This window comes from Dipteris shenzhenensis, chromosome 11 (genome assembly GCF_047967505.1).
Source record: "Dipteris shenzhenensis isolate YYH24624 ecotype China chromosome 11, Dip_SZ_1.0, whole genome shotgun sequence".
Lineage (NCBI taxonomy): Eukaryota > Viridiplantae > Streptophyta > Polypodiopsida > Gleicheniales > Dipteridaceae > Dipteris > Dipteris shenzhenensis.
This window is the reverse complement of record NC_141606.1, coordinates 651583-665865: the sequence shown is the minus strand read 5'-3', so window position 1 is coordinate 665865 and position 14283 is coordinate 651583. Positions and strand designations below refer to the sequence as shown.

General features: G+C 45.9%; 1 protein-coding gene across 3 annotated transcripts in view; it reads right to left on the bottom strand.

The window, feature by feature from the left end:
- The window catches only part of LOC147896453 (protein ZINC INDUCED FACILITATOR-LIKE 1-like), a 172232-nt gene that overhangs the window by 121011 nt on the left and 36938 nt on the right, over positions 1-14283 (bottom strand). For 2 of the 3 annotated variants that reach the window (XM_087382066.1, XM_087382065.1), the window contains 2 exons: positions 5676-5725; positions 5484-5559 (listed from right to left, as the gene is read on the bottom strand). The exons of the other annotated variant lie outside the window; for it this stretch is intronic. In XM_087382066.1, coding sequence (XP_087238192.1) covers positions 5484-5559; positions 5676-5725 — 126 coding nt within the window. The remainder of the gene's footprint in view (positions 1-5483; positions 5560-5675; positions 5726-14283) is intronic. 3 annotated transcript variants of the gene reach the window in all.

The following is a 14283-nucleotide window of genomic DNA, read 5'->3' as shown; positions in this document are numbered from 1 at the left end:
TACTCAGCACAAGGGCCTTAGCAAGCCCTTTGCTTTGGCCCACACTGGGCTTGTATGGTTTGTCTTTGGCTTTGTACTTGGTCTCATAGGCCCGCGAGGCCTCCAGAAGACGATAATACATTTCTCTCTCTCCCTCCCTCCCTCCCATCAGCCTCCCTCCCTCCCTCTCTCCCTCCCTCCCCCCCCCCCCTCTCTCTCTCTCTCTCTCTCTCTCTCTCTCTCCTGTACCTCTCTATCCGTACCTAGCCCGTACCTCTCTGTCTGTATGTAGTCCGTACCTCTCCATCTGTACAGCCCGTCGCCTGTCGCCTGTCAGCCCATTAGCAACCCGTCAGCCCTTCGCCTCAGCCAGCAGTTACCTCAGCTAGCAACAAACAAACGAACCCTAACCCCAAGTTGGGCTCAACACCAACCCAACCCGGGGGTTAGGTTAAGCTAGGGGGTTCAACAGACAACCAATTATGGACTGGCCTACCCTCTCCTCCAAGTCCCCCTCAACTCCTTCAACCTCCATCAGGACTAGTACTCTGTACCATGACACCCTCTCCATATGCACGGAATTACCAACAAGAAGGCTCAAAAAACGGCCCACCCTTGGGCTACAGGATCAGATTTTTTATCTGCAGCAGGCAATTAGAGAGCTACAATTGGAACTGGCAGAAGTAAAGGCTCGACTTCACATTCTAGAAGGGCTTGGTAAGCAAGCAGTAATGAATAAGGCTGTAAAATCTTGTAAGGAATCCCCCCCTACCCTGCAGCTAGTCTGTGCAGTCAAAGATCTTGTTCACATTGAAGTACAAACTGCTAAGAAGGAAGTGATTGTGGAAGTGGACACCAAAGCAAGTAAGTCTGATATTCAAGTAGAGATTCAAGAACACGAAGCTAGATGTGATAATATGCTGAAGATTAGAAGAGGGGGACTCCCAAAAGATTGGTACAAAGAGGAGGACACATATAGTGAGATATTGACAAAGATCAAAGCAAGCTTTCGCAACATTGAATGGGTGGATGATGATGAGCAGGAAGATGACTACTCCAGGCCAGCTTCTATTATGCATTGTAAAGGTCATGCAATCCTTACACTGTCGTCAAAAGATAAAAAGATCAGTCTTCTTCGACTTACAAGTTGAAGGGTACCAAAGTATGGATAGCAGAGGAGCTCTCTCTCTCTCTCTCTCTCTCTCTCTCTCTCTCTCTCTCTCTAACCAGAGCTCAAAACTAAAATCCTGAGAGACTTGTACTTATGTACATATGTATGTGTGGATTTTCATGTGTGTATTATTACACACATAAAGATATTATACACGCCGTATATTCGTACATTGTATGTACACATATTCTTAAACAGAATGAAACATCAAAATAAACTTACACATAAGTGTATGTATATAAAATTACGTATGTATGTATGTTTTTGTATTGTGGACACTACTGTGGATATGACATTTTCTATGCTGGGGAGCACTCTTTCTCAGGGGTTGTCCTTCTGATCAAACATGAGCTTCAACTAGTCATTGCATTAAATGACAACAAAGGCAGATGGCTTGTTCTCCAATGCATTATTAGAGGAGAGGTGTTTGAATTTGCTTCAGTTTATGCACCTCAGTCCTCTCGAGAAAGAACTGCAATTTGGGATGCTATGCAACAATATCCGTGGAGATATCATGCCTACATAAGTGGGGATTTCAATAATGCTCCACAATAGGGAGACAACACTTCCAGACATGACCATATGTTATCTCCTGAAAGGCATGCATGGTCTCAACTGCTTTTGCATTTGGATCTGGTTGACCTTTGGAAGGAATTGCAGACTTTGTCACCGGGCTACACTTTTCAACATAATGCTCTTTCCGCTTATCAGGCACGACTGGATCGTTGGTATAGTGTCGCTCCCCAACAGAATGGGGATTTCGCATGCAAAATGTGGATTGACTATGCCTTTGTGCATTCAGAGCATGCACCACTATGGCTGCGTTTATCTTTTCATAAAATGCCAGATGATAGATTGCCACAACGGCGACATCTAATCATAACCGATAGTTATTTGCAACATGCTGAATTCAAGGCAATGGTTACTGAAGCAGCTCATTGTCTTTCCTCTAACAGCCATCTTCATGCTGATGATGCCTGGGTTTCTTTTATTTCTAAAATGCAAATGGTGATTAGAGCATATGGCAAGTCTTACATGAAGACCCTGAGGGAAACCATTGCTCAGGCCAAGTCTACTTGTCAAGACCTCACTGAACTCAATCATCATCGTTCGTAATCCATGCATGAGCAAACAACACTATGTCAGGCCAGACATTGTCTTAAACTAAATGATCACAGGAAACTGGCAAAATGGGAGACTAGAGCAAGACAAAGAGCCTTCACAGATAAAGGCTGCTCTTCCAAAGAATTTTTCAAGAGTTTACATCAGAGGAGAATCAAAACAGAAATTTGCAGAGTGCTTCTGCCCGATGGATCATGGACTACTTCACGGTCACAGCTTGCCTCTATTTGTGTGCATCACTTCTCTCAGCAATTTGGCTCTGTAGCTCCTCCCTCGCAACAAGTTTTGCTTGCACGAACTTTACTGTTGCAACATGTTTCTCCAATCATTTCCCCTACTCAAGCTTTGGAATTGGAGAAACCTTTTACTGAGAGGGAACTGTCAGATGCAATCAAATCATGTGGCAGATGGAAATCCCCCGGATGGGATGGTTTAACAGTCGAGTTTTTTCTAGCATACTGGCCTATTTTGAAGCATTCATTGCTATATATGGTGAATGCTGCGTGGCAAAATCAGAAAATGCCGGACACATGGAAGAGAGGTCTTGTTAAACTCCTTCCTAAAAAACAAATTTGTGAGTCTTTGGCAGACTGGAGACCTATCACTCTTATGCCAGTAATTTACAAAGTCACTACTAAAATGATTGTTGATTGGCTAAAGGGGTTTTTACATGATGGGTTGCATCCTGCACAATATGGCTTTGTCCCGTGTAGGCATATCACAGATAACATTGCTAATGCCTACATTGGAATTGAATATGCCAAATACACACAGCAGGATGTTTTGTTATTGCAAGTTGATATTGCCAAAGCTTTTGATACAGTTCAGTGGGATTTCATTTCATCGACTATGCAAGCTTTGGGTTTTGGCACAAAAATGCAGCAACTCATCAATTGGCTATATCAAGATAGTGAAGCTGCCTGCATACTTTCAGGAGATATTTCTCCATCCTGGACTCTTGCTTGCTCTGTCAGACAAGGATGTCCATTGAGTGCTTTACTTTTTGCCATAGCCACTCATCCACTGCTTCAATATCTGGATCACCTCTTGGACATTGACCAGCTGCACGGTTTGGAGATTCTTGGCAGTCGCAGCATGATTGCCCAGGCATATGCTGATGATTCATTTTTTACTCCAAAAAATACTCGGGCTGATCTGTCCATGATTATGCATGCTCTTTCAACATATGGATTGGCTGCTGGCCTTCGGATAAATTTTCAGAAATCAAAATTACTGCCTTTACATGCACAAGAATGGCACAACCTTCTGTGGCCTGGGGAAATTGTCCCCGCCTCTCAATTCATTCGACATCTTGGTTATCCTCTAGGCTGGGGACTCACCCGCTCACAACAAACAGATTGGGTGCTAGTAAAGTTACGGACAAAACTTGAATATTGGAAGCTTGCAACTTGGCCATTACATGTTCGTCTGCGAATTACACAATCCATTTTGATAGCATACATACAATTTTATCTGCCTCTCACTATGTTCACTAAGGCAGATCTGGTTTCATTTATGTCAGCTATCATGGAAATTTTCTGGCGTTCAAAACATGGCAAGAAAAGTCTCAGATTACTCTCCATGCATCATCTCTATTCTCCAAAGATGCACGGGGGTCTGAACATTCTCAATATTCAAATGCATTTACTTGCTCACAGAGGGAAAATGATGATGCAGTTTATACAAGGAGATCAGCCTTGGGCTTTCATGATCCGCTCTCTCTTATTACATCTTCATACATCTGCTTTTGGAAATTGGTAGCCTACTCAGTGGGATTTCTTATTTGGCTCTATCCAAGGCAAGATCAGAGGATGCCCTTTTGTCTCTTCTCTGCTTCTTGATTGGAAACACATTCTATCCCACTTGGAATGGCAAGGCAGGGACTCTCTCTCGGGCAACTCCTTGAGGGTAGAGAATCTCTTTTGGTCTAAAGTTTTCCACCCACCTTTGGCCATACAAGAATCTCGACGTTCTTATTTTCTCTCCTTCAAAGGCATTTCATCTGTGGCGGATGTACTTCAGGATGATGGCACAATTCTATCTTTTTCTATGGCTGCTCGCAAATATGGCTTGGGAGCTCATTATCGTCCTTTATGGCATAAAATTTCAGCAATGCTCCAACCGTACTTGCCGGTACCTCATTTGGAACTTCAGCATCGGCTTGAGGATTGGATTTTACGCTCTCCTTCCTCATACGCCTGCCCTTTGAAGCTCTCACATATCACAGTGTCATCACTGTATAAAGTGTTATTACCTCCACCTTGGATTTCCAACAGAGCAAATACTGTTTGGCATATGGATTGTCCAATGAAGTGGTGGAGAAAAAGGCTGCGTCTCCTTTGGCATTACAAAGTCCCTCTTCGACAACAGCTTTTCCTATGGCGAGTTCTCCTTGGCATTTTTCCATCTGGACAGTTACTCGCACACAGACATATTGCTTCAGCTGTTTGTCACAGATGCCAGCACTCTACTGAATCAGTGTATCACATCTTTTGGTCCTGTCCAAATACTTCTGATCTCATTGCTCTCATCAGACAGAGGCTTCGACAGCGATTTCCTACTGTTACTTTTGGCAGATTTTTTTGGCTGTTTGGCTTTCATCCACAGAGACAGGGTTTTGATTTATTTTTTGTATGGGTGCGATATTGGACCGTATGGACTTTATGGATGGATAGAAATCATAGAGTCTTTGGTGATCCACTATTTTCATCCTTCCTTTTTTTCAAACGATCTCTGCAACAATCATTCTATAATTGTTTTCAGACTCGTTTGATTGATCAGGATGTGTATACAGCTTATACTGAGATCTTTAGTTGAGTAGTAGTTACTTCATTTTTTGAAGTAACTATGAATGTAATTATTCTACAGAAATAAAAGATTTCTTCCCACAAAAAAAAGTATGTCTTTGTATTGTACCTATGTGTGTGTACATGTATGCAGGAATCATGCTTGTATGTATACATATGTGTATACTAGACGAGATTACATGAGGTGTAGGATGTGGTAATTGGTGCGGGTGATTACCTCTATGAGTATCAATTACAACATATTTTGCAAGATACCTCAAGTAAGTACACAAGATGTTGTATCAGCTAATAATCCACACTTCTTTCAACACGCAAAAATATTATCTTTGATTCAAAGAATGGGAAACATTCAAGAGGGACAAATTACTTTGTCTTCCTGAATTAGCAAGGGGGAGTTATTGTACCGGAATCCAAAAAGATACAACTAGCGACAAGGCTGCGAATAATGATATGCATAAACATGGCAACGCATATGGAAACCTGTGAGAAGAAAGTAAATTAGACGCACTCCTTTTTTGCAGATAACCAGAAAAAAAGTTTGCATTCAAACACTTGATAAGAAGTCTTCAACATTCCACTTGTGGAATAGGACTTACTGATCAAATATGGATCCACTTGGAAACAAGCCAGGATATTGAGTTGAGGGCTGCAGTGATGCATAACATAGATTTAAATATCAATAGGTCCGCCCCCCCCCCCCCGCCAACATCCAGGGCCCTTCCCAAAAACCCAAAAAAAAACAGGAGGAACAACTTGCTGAACTACTTAGTTAACACCTTCCTACATAAATGACAAAGAAGTACACACACTGAAATGGAAAATACATACATATAATTGCAAAACAGATTCAAAATCAAGTGTGAGAAGCCTTATAAAGAGTTAAATGTGTATGGTGTGCTTTTTTTTTTTTTCAAGAAAGAGACTTCTATTAAGTAAGAGAAAAAACCCGTCAGAGCAAGCTCAAAGCGGAATACATCATGAAACCATGTAGATAAATAAACCCCCTCAAAATGAGGTTCAAAACAACCAAGGCTGAGGCTGAAAGTGCCACCTCAACCTTGTAAGAGTCTCAAAGAAGAAAGGAGAATCCTTCCATTCCCTAAAGAAAGAAGCCCTCCTAGCTGAGGCTGCACGGGAGTCTCCCTGCATACTCGTCCATACGACCATCAAAGTATGTATGGTGTTTGTCCAGATACTAGCCAATGTGTAAGAGGGATGAACCTGAGTTCCATCCAATGCCTCTGTGCATCTGGCTCTCAAGATATGCCAACGGGCATCGTCAGTAACTTCGTTACGGTCTGTCCATCACATGGAGTCGATCCCTTCCTTTCCACGCCTATCGTCCGCTCCACGCACTTCACTCATCCCATGCAAAGTCCTGATAGCGGTGCGGGAGGACCACCAATAGCGACCCGTCGTCACGGGTAGCCCCCTCCAAGTTCGTCGTCACCCGTTATCGTCGATCCCATCTGTCCATCACGTGAAGGTCACAAGTGGTCGACCCGCCACCTACGCTCCACGCCTATCTGTCGTCAGCCACCAAGGCGGTCCAGGCCTGCACCTCGAGCTCACGCTGCCTTACTCATCCCGTTCGTCATCATCGTGCAGTCCCCTCCAATTCGTAGCCTTGGGCTCTGATACTAAATGTAAAGACTGTTACTATCTATTCCTACTGCAGATCACGGGAGCAGCACCATGGATATCCTCCCAGCCAACCTTGCTGAAGCTAACAAGCAGACAGAGAATTCCGATTGTAAAACATACGTGAAAATCCTTCTCTTCTCTCACTAGCCTCAACAAGCCCCATCTCCCTAGATAGATCTAGATGCCACATGTCATCCATATAGGGCCTTCCTAATGCAACATTTCACCCCTCTCTTGGGATGCATTAAATCCTTTGCCCCTAGGCACAATCTTCGCATTAGGCCCTTAGCCTTAGATCTACCTAGTCTAGTGCTATCAACCCTCACCTAGGACCTTGACATTAATTCCCTCCCAATCATTTACATGAAGCGCAAACAATTATATTACAGATAGATCCTTTAAGGGAAATGTCGACTGATTCTTCCGAGGTCATGCTACCTCGGCTAGAGCGTAACATTGCCATTTCATGTGTAGTGCATTCAGCAGGTCATGATGAAAGGCATCCTCATCTACCTCCTCTGGAGAGTAGTCCAAGTACCTCTCTACCTCCCATTTTTGGAACCATTTTTTTAAATCTAGTGCCCATCCACATGCCAAAATCTTACCCTTATTCGTCTTTTGGGACTTTTGACTTTCTACCCATGCCCTCTTTGGCAGCCTTTCATTATTCATGCGCTTGACCTTTGTGATGTATCTGAGTACTCTCTTCAAGGCATGCAACTCTATGGGTATGCATCCTGTCTCTAGGAGTAGGAGAGAGTAGGGTGTGGTAGCCTTGATGCCAAGGTGTCTTCTAATGAAAGATTTCTGCATTTTTTCTACATCATTCCATTTTGATGATGGTATACTCCCCCCACACACCTCTACCCCATAGAGCACTGTTTGTACCACATATGCCCCAAAAATCATGTTTCGTACTTGCCACCTTCTTGTGTTGGTATTGCTGCAGTCATTTTCAAATTGATAATACTTTCCCCATCCTGCATCAATTCTCCGTTGCACACAGCTGCTCCATTTGTTATTGGCTGGAATTTCAATGCCTAAGTATTTGAATGAGTGCACTGTATCAACAAGTTGACCCATATATGAGATTGAAGGGGGATTACTTGGCTGTATAGTCTTGACTATCATGAGTTTAGTTTTGGAAACATTCACAGCCAGCCCACTTTCCGAACAGAACATGCTGAGGATATCCATCATTTGTTGCATCTTACCCTCACTATTAGTGAAAACAACCACATCATCCGCATAAAGAAGCAAGTGAATCTCAAAATCTGCTAGGTAGAGTGGAGAGGAGGGAGCTGCACGGGCGTGGAGGGAGCTGCGCGGGCGGGTAGGGAGGGAGCTGCAAGGCGGAGAGGGAGAGAGAGAGTAGTCATGAACTCTATGTTGGTGAATGGTGCATCAAGTGAGACTATCATATCTCCAGTCACCAACATAGGTAAGTGCTGCCAAAAAACAACTCGAGCATCATCTCTGGCCTGTGTGTCAAGATTTGCTGTAAAGAGGGAGGCATAGAAATCTATGGCTACCTGCAAGAATTCTGAATGCATGTAAAACTCCGTATGAGTCAACAAGCTGTGAAACGCTCTCCTTACTATGTCTCGGGCCAAGAGTAGAGAAGAACTACTTGTTGACCCTACCCCTCGTATGAGTCCAAAATGACTCTCTAGCATGAAAGGCATACTCTGCTCTCATATCTAACAATGACTGCTACTGAGCCCTCCTCTTTTGTCTTTGGGCATTTCAACCATGTTGAAATCACCCCCAATAATCCAAGACTTTGGAATGCAAGACCAAGAAAGCAGCTCCTTCCATAGAAGGACACGGTCCTCTCTTGAATTAGGGGCATAGAGGTTTAAGAAACCAACCTTACGCCCACCAATCAAAAGAATGATCCACTAAGCTCTAGAGGGAGCTATGATCCCATGTCCAATCACCAAGGGTAGCATTGAAGAAGAAACAGAAATGCAAGTACCTCCCCTAGTGCCCAAGGCGGGTGACCAAAAATATGGCCTTAGACAAGCTTACCCGACTTGACACAATCCCTGACATCCAATTTGTGTTCCTGAATCATGAGAATATCAATGGGGCCCCCAGTAACACCTGGATGAAGTTGGTTACGAATCAGCTGCCTACGGCGGCGGTGAGGTACTCCTGCAAGGCCTTGAACGTTCCAACTGACAATCCTCATCGACGAGATGAAGAGGCCGGATAAAAAACTCTGCAGGCTGCTCTCTCAAGGGAATGTAAGCCACCTTCCCTACCACCTCTTTTGTCTGTGAGCATTTCAACCATGTTGAAATCACCCCCAATGATCCAAGACTCTGCAATGCATGACCAAGAAAGCAACTCCTTCCAGAAAAGGCCATGGTCCCCTCTTGAATTGGAAGCATAAAGGTTTAAGAAACCACCTTATGCCCACTAATCAAAAGAATGACCCATTGAGCTCTAGAGAGAACTATGATCCCATGTCCAATCACCAAGGGTAGCATAGAAGAAGAAACAGAAATACAAGTATCTCCCCCGGTGCCCAAGGCGGGTGACCAAAAAGTATGCCTTGAAAGAAGCTTACCCGACTTGGCACAATCCCTGACATCCAGTTTGTGTTCCTGAATCATGAGGACATCATTGGGGTCCCCAGTAACACCTAAATGAAGTTGGTTATGAATCAGCTGCCAACGGCGACGGGTGAGGTACATCTCCAAGGCCCTGAATGTTCCAACTGACAATCCTCATCAGTAGAGGAAGAGGCCAAATGAAAAACCTTACCCGATCGGGTAGCGGAAGGGTTGCTGAATGTGCTTTTGGCGTAGGAGTGCGGAGGATCCCTGAGGATGGTGGAGTAAAAGTGATAATCCCCTTGCCTCTATCAAGAGGTGAGGAAAGAGGAGTAGAAGAGAAGGGTGCTACTGATGGAGCTCGGTTAGTAGAGCTCGGCCTTGCGCTGATGAAGCTCGGTCTGGTGCTCATGAAGCTGGACCAAATAATTATCATTACCATGGAGTATGGCTCGGGTTTCGGCAAAAAATTGCTCCATAGATGGAAGCTCCTTCACATGAATATTTCAGGGGACAAGAGCAACCACATCAGCACTAGGAACTAGGACATGAATATCTCCTACCTGCAAGGAAGGGTCCGTGGTGCCATCAGTAGCCTCTTGAGGTGAAACATGCTCAACAACTCTGACTGGCACTCAATAGGGGACGACTAGAGCAGAACGTGCTGACGGACCTAGTCGCGCCGTAGAAGAAGGTCCAGGACGAGATGTTGTAGCCGACGGTCCTAGGCGAGAGGTGGAAGGTCCAACAGGGCGAAAAGTGGTAGGATGTGCAGTAGATCGAGAAGTAGGTCCAGCCGAGGTGGTGCTATGAGGCGCTACACCTGTGGATCTTTTAGGCCTTTTCTTTTTTCTCTTCCTTGGGCAATCTCTGGCAAAGTGCCCAGGGGTCCTGCAAATCCTACAATGATCCTGTCTCCCAGCAGCGATCTCAACTTTCTGTCTGAAAAATGAGCCATCTAGACGCTAGAGCATGATGTGGTCATCCCTGATCTTAGGATCGGAGACAATGACCCTAACACGTGGTACCCTATCCGACCTAACTGCCTCTGCTGCCAAAGAAGGCATCCCAGGGAGGAGGGGATCTCGGTGACCATCTCCAATGGAAGATAAAATTCGATGGTACACTTGAGGGAGGCCGGGAAATCTGAGGAAGAGTGAAAACGTCTGGCCATCCTCCTCCACAGAGTCAAAACCCAACGAGAAGGGTTTCAAGAAAATCCTCATGGGGCTCGGTGCTAAAGGACTGGCCTGAAGAATGTACCTGCTACATCTGGGGAATCAAAAACAACCTGAAAGAAACCTTGACCAAGTAGACGAACATCTGTGAGGTGCCCTGCGAGGTCTCCAGATAAAGCGGCGAGCATCCAATCCCTAACCTGTGACCTGGAAGGGTGGGACCCATGGATGCGAGCAAAGAGCGATGTCAAGGTCTCCTTCTCTGTATCTTTTTTGACTGCTGCAACTCGTCTTTTGAGAATGTGATGGTTTTCGAGGCCGGTGGAAGTGAACGAGGATTGGCTGAAGACAGAGCCATCGTCAATCGAGGTGGGAAGGCCGACTCAAACGCTGTTGAGCTCCGCCCGACTGAAAATGGTGCTAGGATAGAGAAGAGGGTGAAGACAGAGGGTGAGGCTAAGAGTAAGAGTAGAGTGAGGAGGTGAACAGAGGCTAGGAGGAGAGAGGAGGAGTAGAGACAGGAGGACTAGAGAGGCTAGGAGGGAGGAAGGAGAGGCAAAAGAAGGGGGGGGGGGGAAGGGGGGCGGGGGGGGCTGAAAGGACTGGGAGGAGGGGCTAGAGAGGGGCAGGGGAAAGGATGCAGGGAGAGGGGCTAAGGGAGGAGGGGAGAGGTGAGGCAAGGGAAGGGAGTAGGGAGGTGGAGAAGAGGGGCTGAGGGGGCGGGGGTAGGGGCTGAGGGAGGCGGAGGTAGGGGGATGGGGGAGGGGCGGGTAGAAGCTGAGGGAGGTAGGGGGAGGGGGCGGGGAAAGGGGGCGGGGGTAGGGGATGAGGGGGCGGGGGTAGGGGTAGAGGCTGAAGGAGGAGGGGGTAGGGGGCGGGGATAGGGGCTGAGGGTAGCATGGTTAGGGGCGGGGGTAGGGAGGCGGGGAGGGGGCTGAGGGAGGCGGGAGAGGGGAGGTAGGGAGGGGGCTGAGGGGAGGGAGGAGAGAGGGGCGGCGAAGAGAGGCTGAGAGAGGGCAGCAATGGGAAGGCGGGGAGCAAAAGCAGCTCCGAAAATCGAGTTTTTCATCTTTACTTTTAGCTCCACATAGCTTCACATACCTAGTCATGTGGCAGATAAGGTTAGACAAAGGGTGGGTTAGTTGAGCATCATGTAGCAGCACGTTTCACATTAGCAATATGGCCAACCACCGCCATGTCATCATAACCACATACTAAGCCACATCACCAGCACAACATTGTCAGTCCAAGTGGGGCGTAAGCACCTCAGCACAGCCACATGGCACACATAGTTGCCACCTAAGCACACACCTCTTGCTAAGCACACTGCATACTGCATGTACACACACATACACATCAACATATGTGCTTCACAAGAACACCTCTTATACTCTACATGTGCACCTAGCTGCCACATTATCCATTTTGACTACTCTTCTTGATCAAAGTATTGCAAGCCATAGCTTTGATCTAGGAAGAATTTGCAAGTGGTCCAAAAAGGAACAACTAGTCTTTTGAGCTCTACGCACTCGTCACATCACACACTTCGACACTTGCATCTTACAATTCCAATCCTCTTTATCAGATTCACTTTCTTTACATATCAAAGCCTCTTCATCGACGCATTTGTCCCCAACACTTTTTTTGGGGCAAAAAAAGACTTCCATTAAGTATGAGTCCAATCATTAATATAAACTCCTATCAATCCGTGTGTGTGTATGCATCTGTTGTCTCTTGTTCGCCCAAACATTGAGTCTGAATGTGAAAGGCATCATCAATCCAAGCATCTCTGCCACTGAAACGAAATAAGAAGGCATACCACGCTGCTCTCTCCAAAGAGTGAATGTCACCCTCTCTACCCCCCCTTTTTATCAAAAGGCAACTCAACCATGTTGAAGCCACCTCCAATCACCCATGAATCTGCAATAGGGGCCCAAGAAAGCAGCTCTTCCCACATAAGGAAACATTCCCGTCGTCTATTGGTGGGGCCATAAAGGTTAAGAAAGCCAACCTTACGTCCCCCAATCAAGAGAATAATCCACTGATCTCTAGAGGGAATGATCACTCCATGTCCAACAACCAAGGGGACAAAAGACTGTGAAACGTAATGCAAGTACCTCCCTAGTACCCAAGGTAGGTGACCAAAAGGTATAACCTGAAAGAATTTTCCCTGACTTGGCACAATCTCTTGCATCCAGTTTGTGCTCCTGAACAAAAATAATATCAATAGGGCCCCCAATATCATCTCCATGTAGCTGATTTACGAATCAATTGCCTACGATGACGATGTGGAACGCCACCTAGGCCCTATATGCTCCAACTAACGATCCTCATTGGCATAGGGGAGTTGGATGAAATACCTTACCCAACCTAGTAGCTGAAACAAATCTCTCCTCAGTAGGATCCCTCCTGCCAAGGGGAGGAAAATCCACTAGAGAAAGAACTCTACACCTGCAGAGGGGGATGCTCTGTTAATATAGATTCCTAGGACAGCATTCCCAAAGGTGGAGGAAACAAACTCCTCCTCCCCGATGTCCGCCATATCTGCCAGTGAATCAAGCCTGGTTGAGGAGCATGAAGAATGCCCGCAATCGAAGATGGTGAGGGTGATAGAGGGGAAACACCCTTGCCTCTATTGATGGAGGTAGAAGAAGGAGCAAAAGATACAAGGGCCTACACTAGAGAGGGTCCATGAGTCTGAGAGTCAAAATGAGCATCATCACTGGTTCTATCCACAGGAGGATCAGGGGTGAAGCATCGGAAGGCCCCTCCTAATCTTCAACTGGTGGGATGAAAGCGGAGGCCTCTGTAGCATCATCCGCTGGAGTTTGAGGAGGGTCCGGGGCACGAGGGGTGTCAACCTGTATGGAAGGAGGATCAACAACCTAACCGGTACCCAACGGTTAACAAGTGTGGACCTAACTAATGGTCCAGGACGCACCGCAACTAGGGGGCCTGGGCACGCTGCTAAGGCTGAGCGTTCCAATGTATCTTGTCTTTTTCTGCTTCTGCCTTTTTTGCAAGGTGTTAGACCAGTCCGGGGTCAGCAAACCTCTATTGGATAAACTATGATGCGTATAAAGGTTACTCAAAGATAATATAAATCTCCTTTTTTTGCCCTTTTTTTTTTTGGGCTCCAATGAAAGGAAGGAGTCGATGGTAAACCTGAGGGAGGGATAAGAGTGGCTCTATCTTCTAATAGGGGGGATCATCAAGGTCCTCAAGCAAGTAGGAGGCAAAATGAGTCTCCTAGAAAGTGGTATAAGTGGGATGGGATGTGCTCAATAGTGGGAGTGAATTGGATATGCTGAAAAATAGGTATGTAAAGTCAGCTCCAAGTGGACGGGAGGATAGAGAAGGCTACGAAAGCGAGAGGAAAAGGTAGGGGATCCCATGAGATAGTCAACTACAATGGACCCCCTTACATGTGGGAAGTGAGTCCTACGGAAGAGGGCCATCTCTCCAAACCATTGTAGATGACCAGATCATGCATCTTGCCCATTTCTATGAAGGTATGCCCATACGAGGTGACTATCTGCAGAGATTCAGGAGATACCTGTCTCATCTAAATCAATGTCAGGCAACATATTCGAGTCATGCTCTAAGTCAATAATCGATACCTAGCAGTTGGCAGTCCTAGTTGAAGTCTCCAAGAAGGAGAACTTCCCCGCAACTCAAAAAGTGCATGGTATCTGGAAAGACAACATATGGGGATGCCTCCCACCCTTGCATGGTGATAAAGTTCCCTCTGTCTTCAATAGTCTCAATTGTAGCAGATGACACGATCTCTAGACTTAGAGTGCCTAAAGACCCTGCCAGAG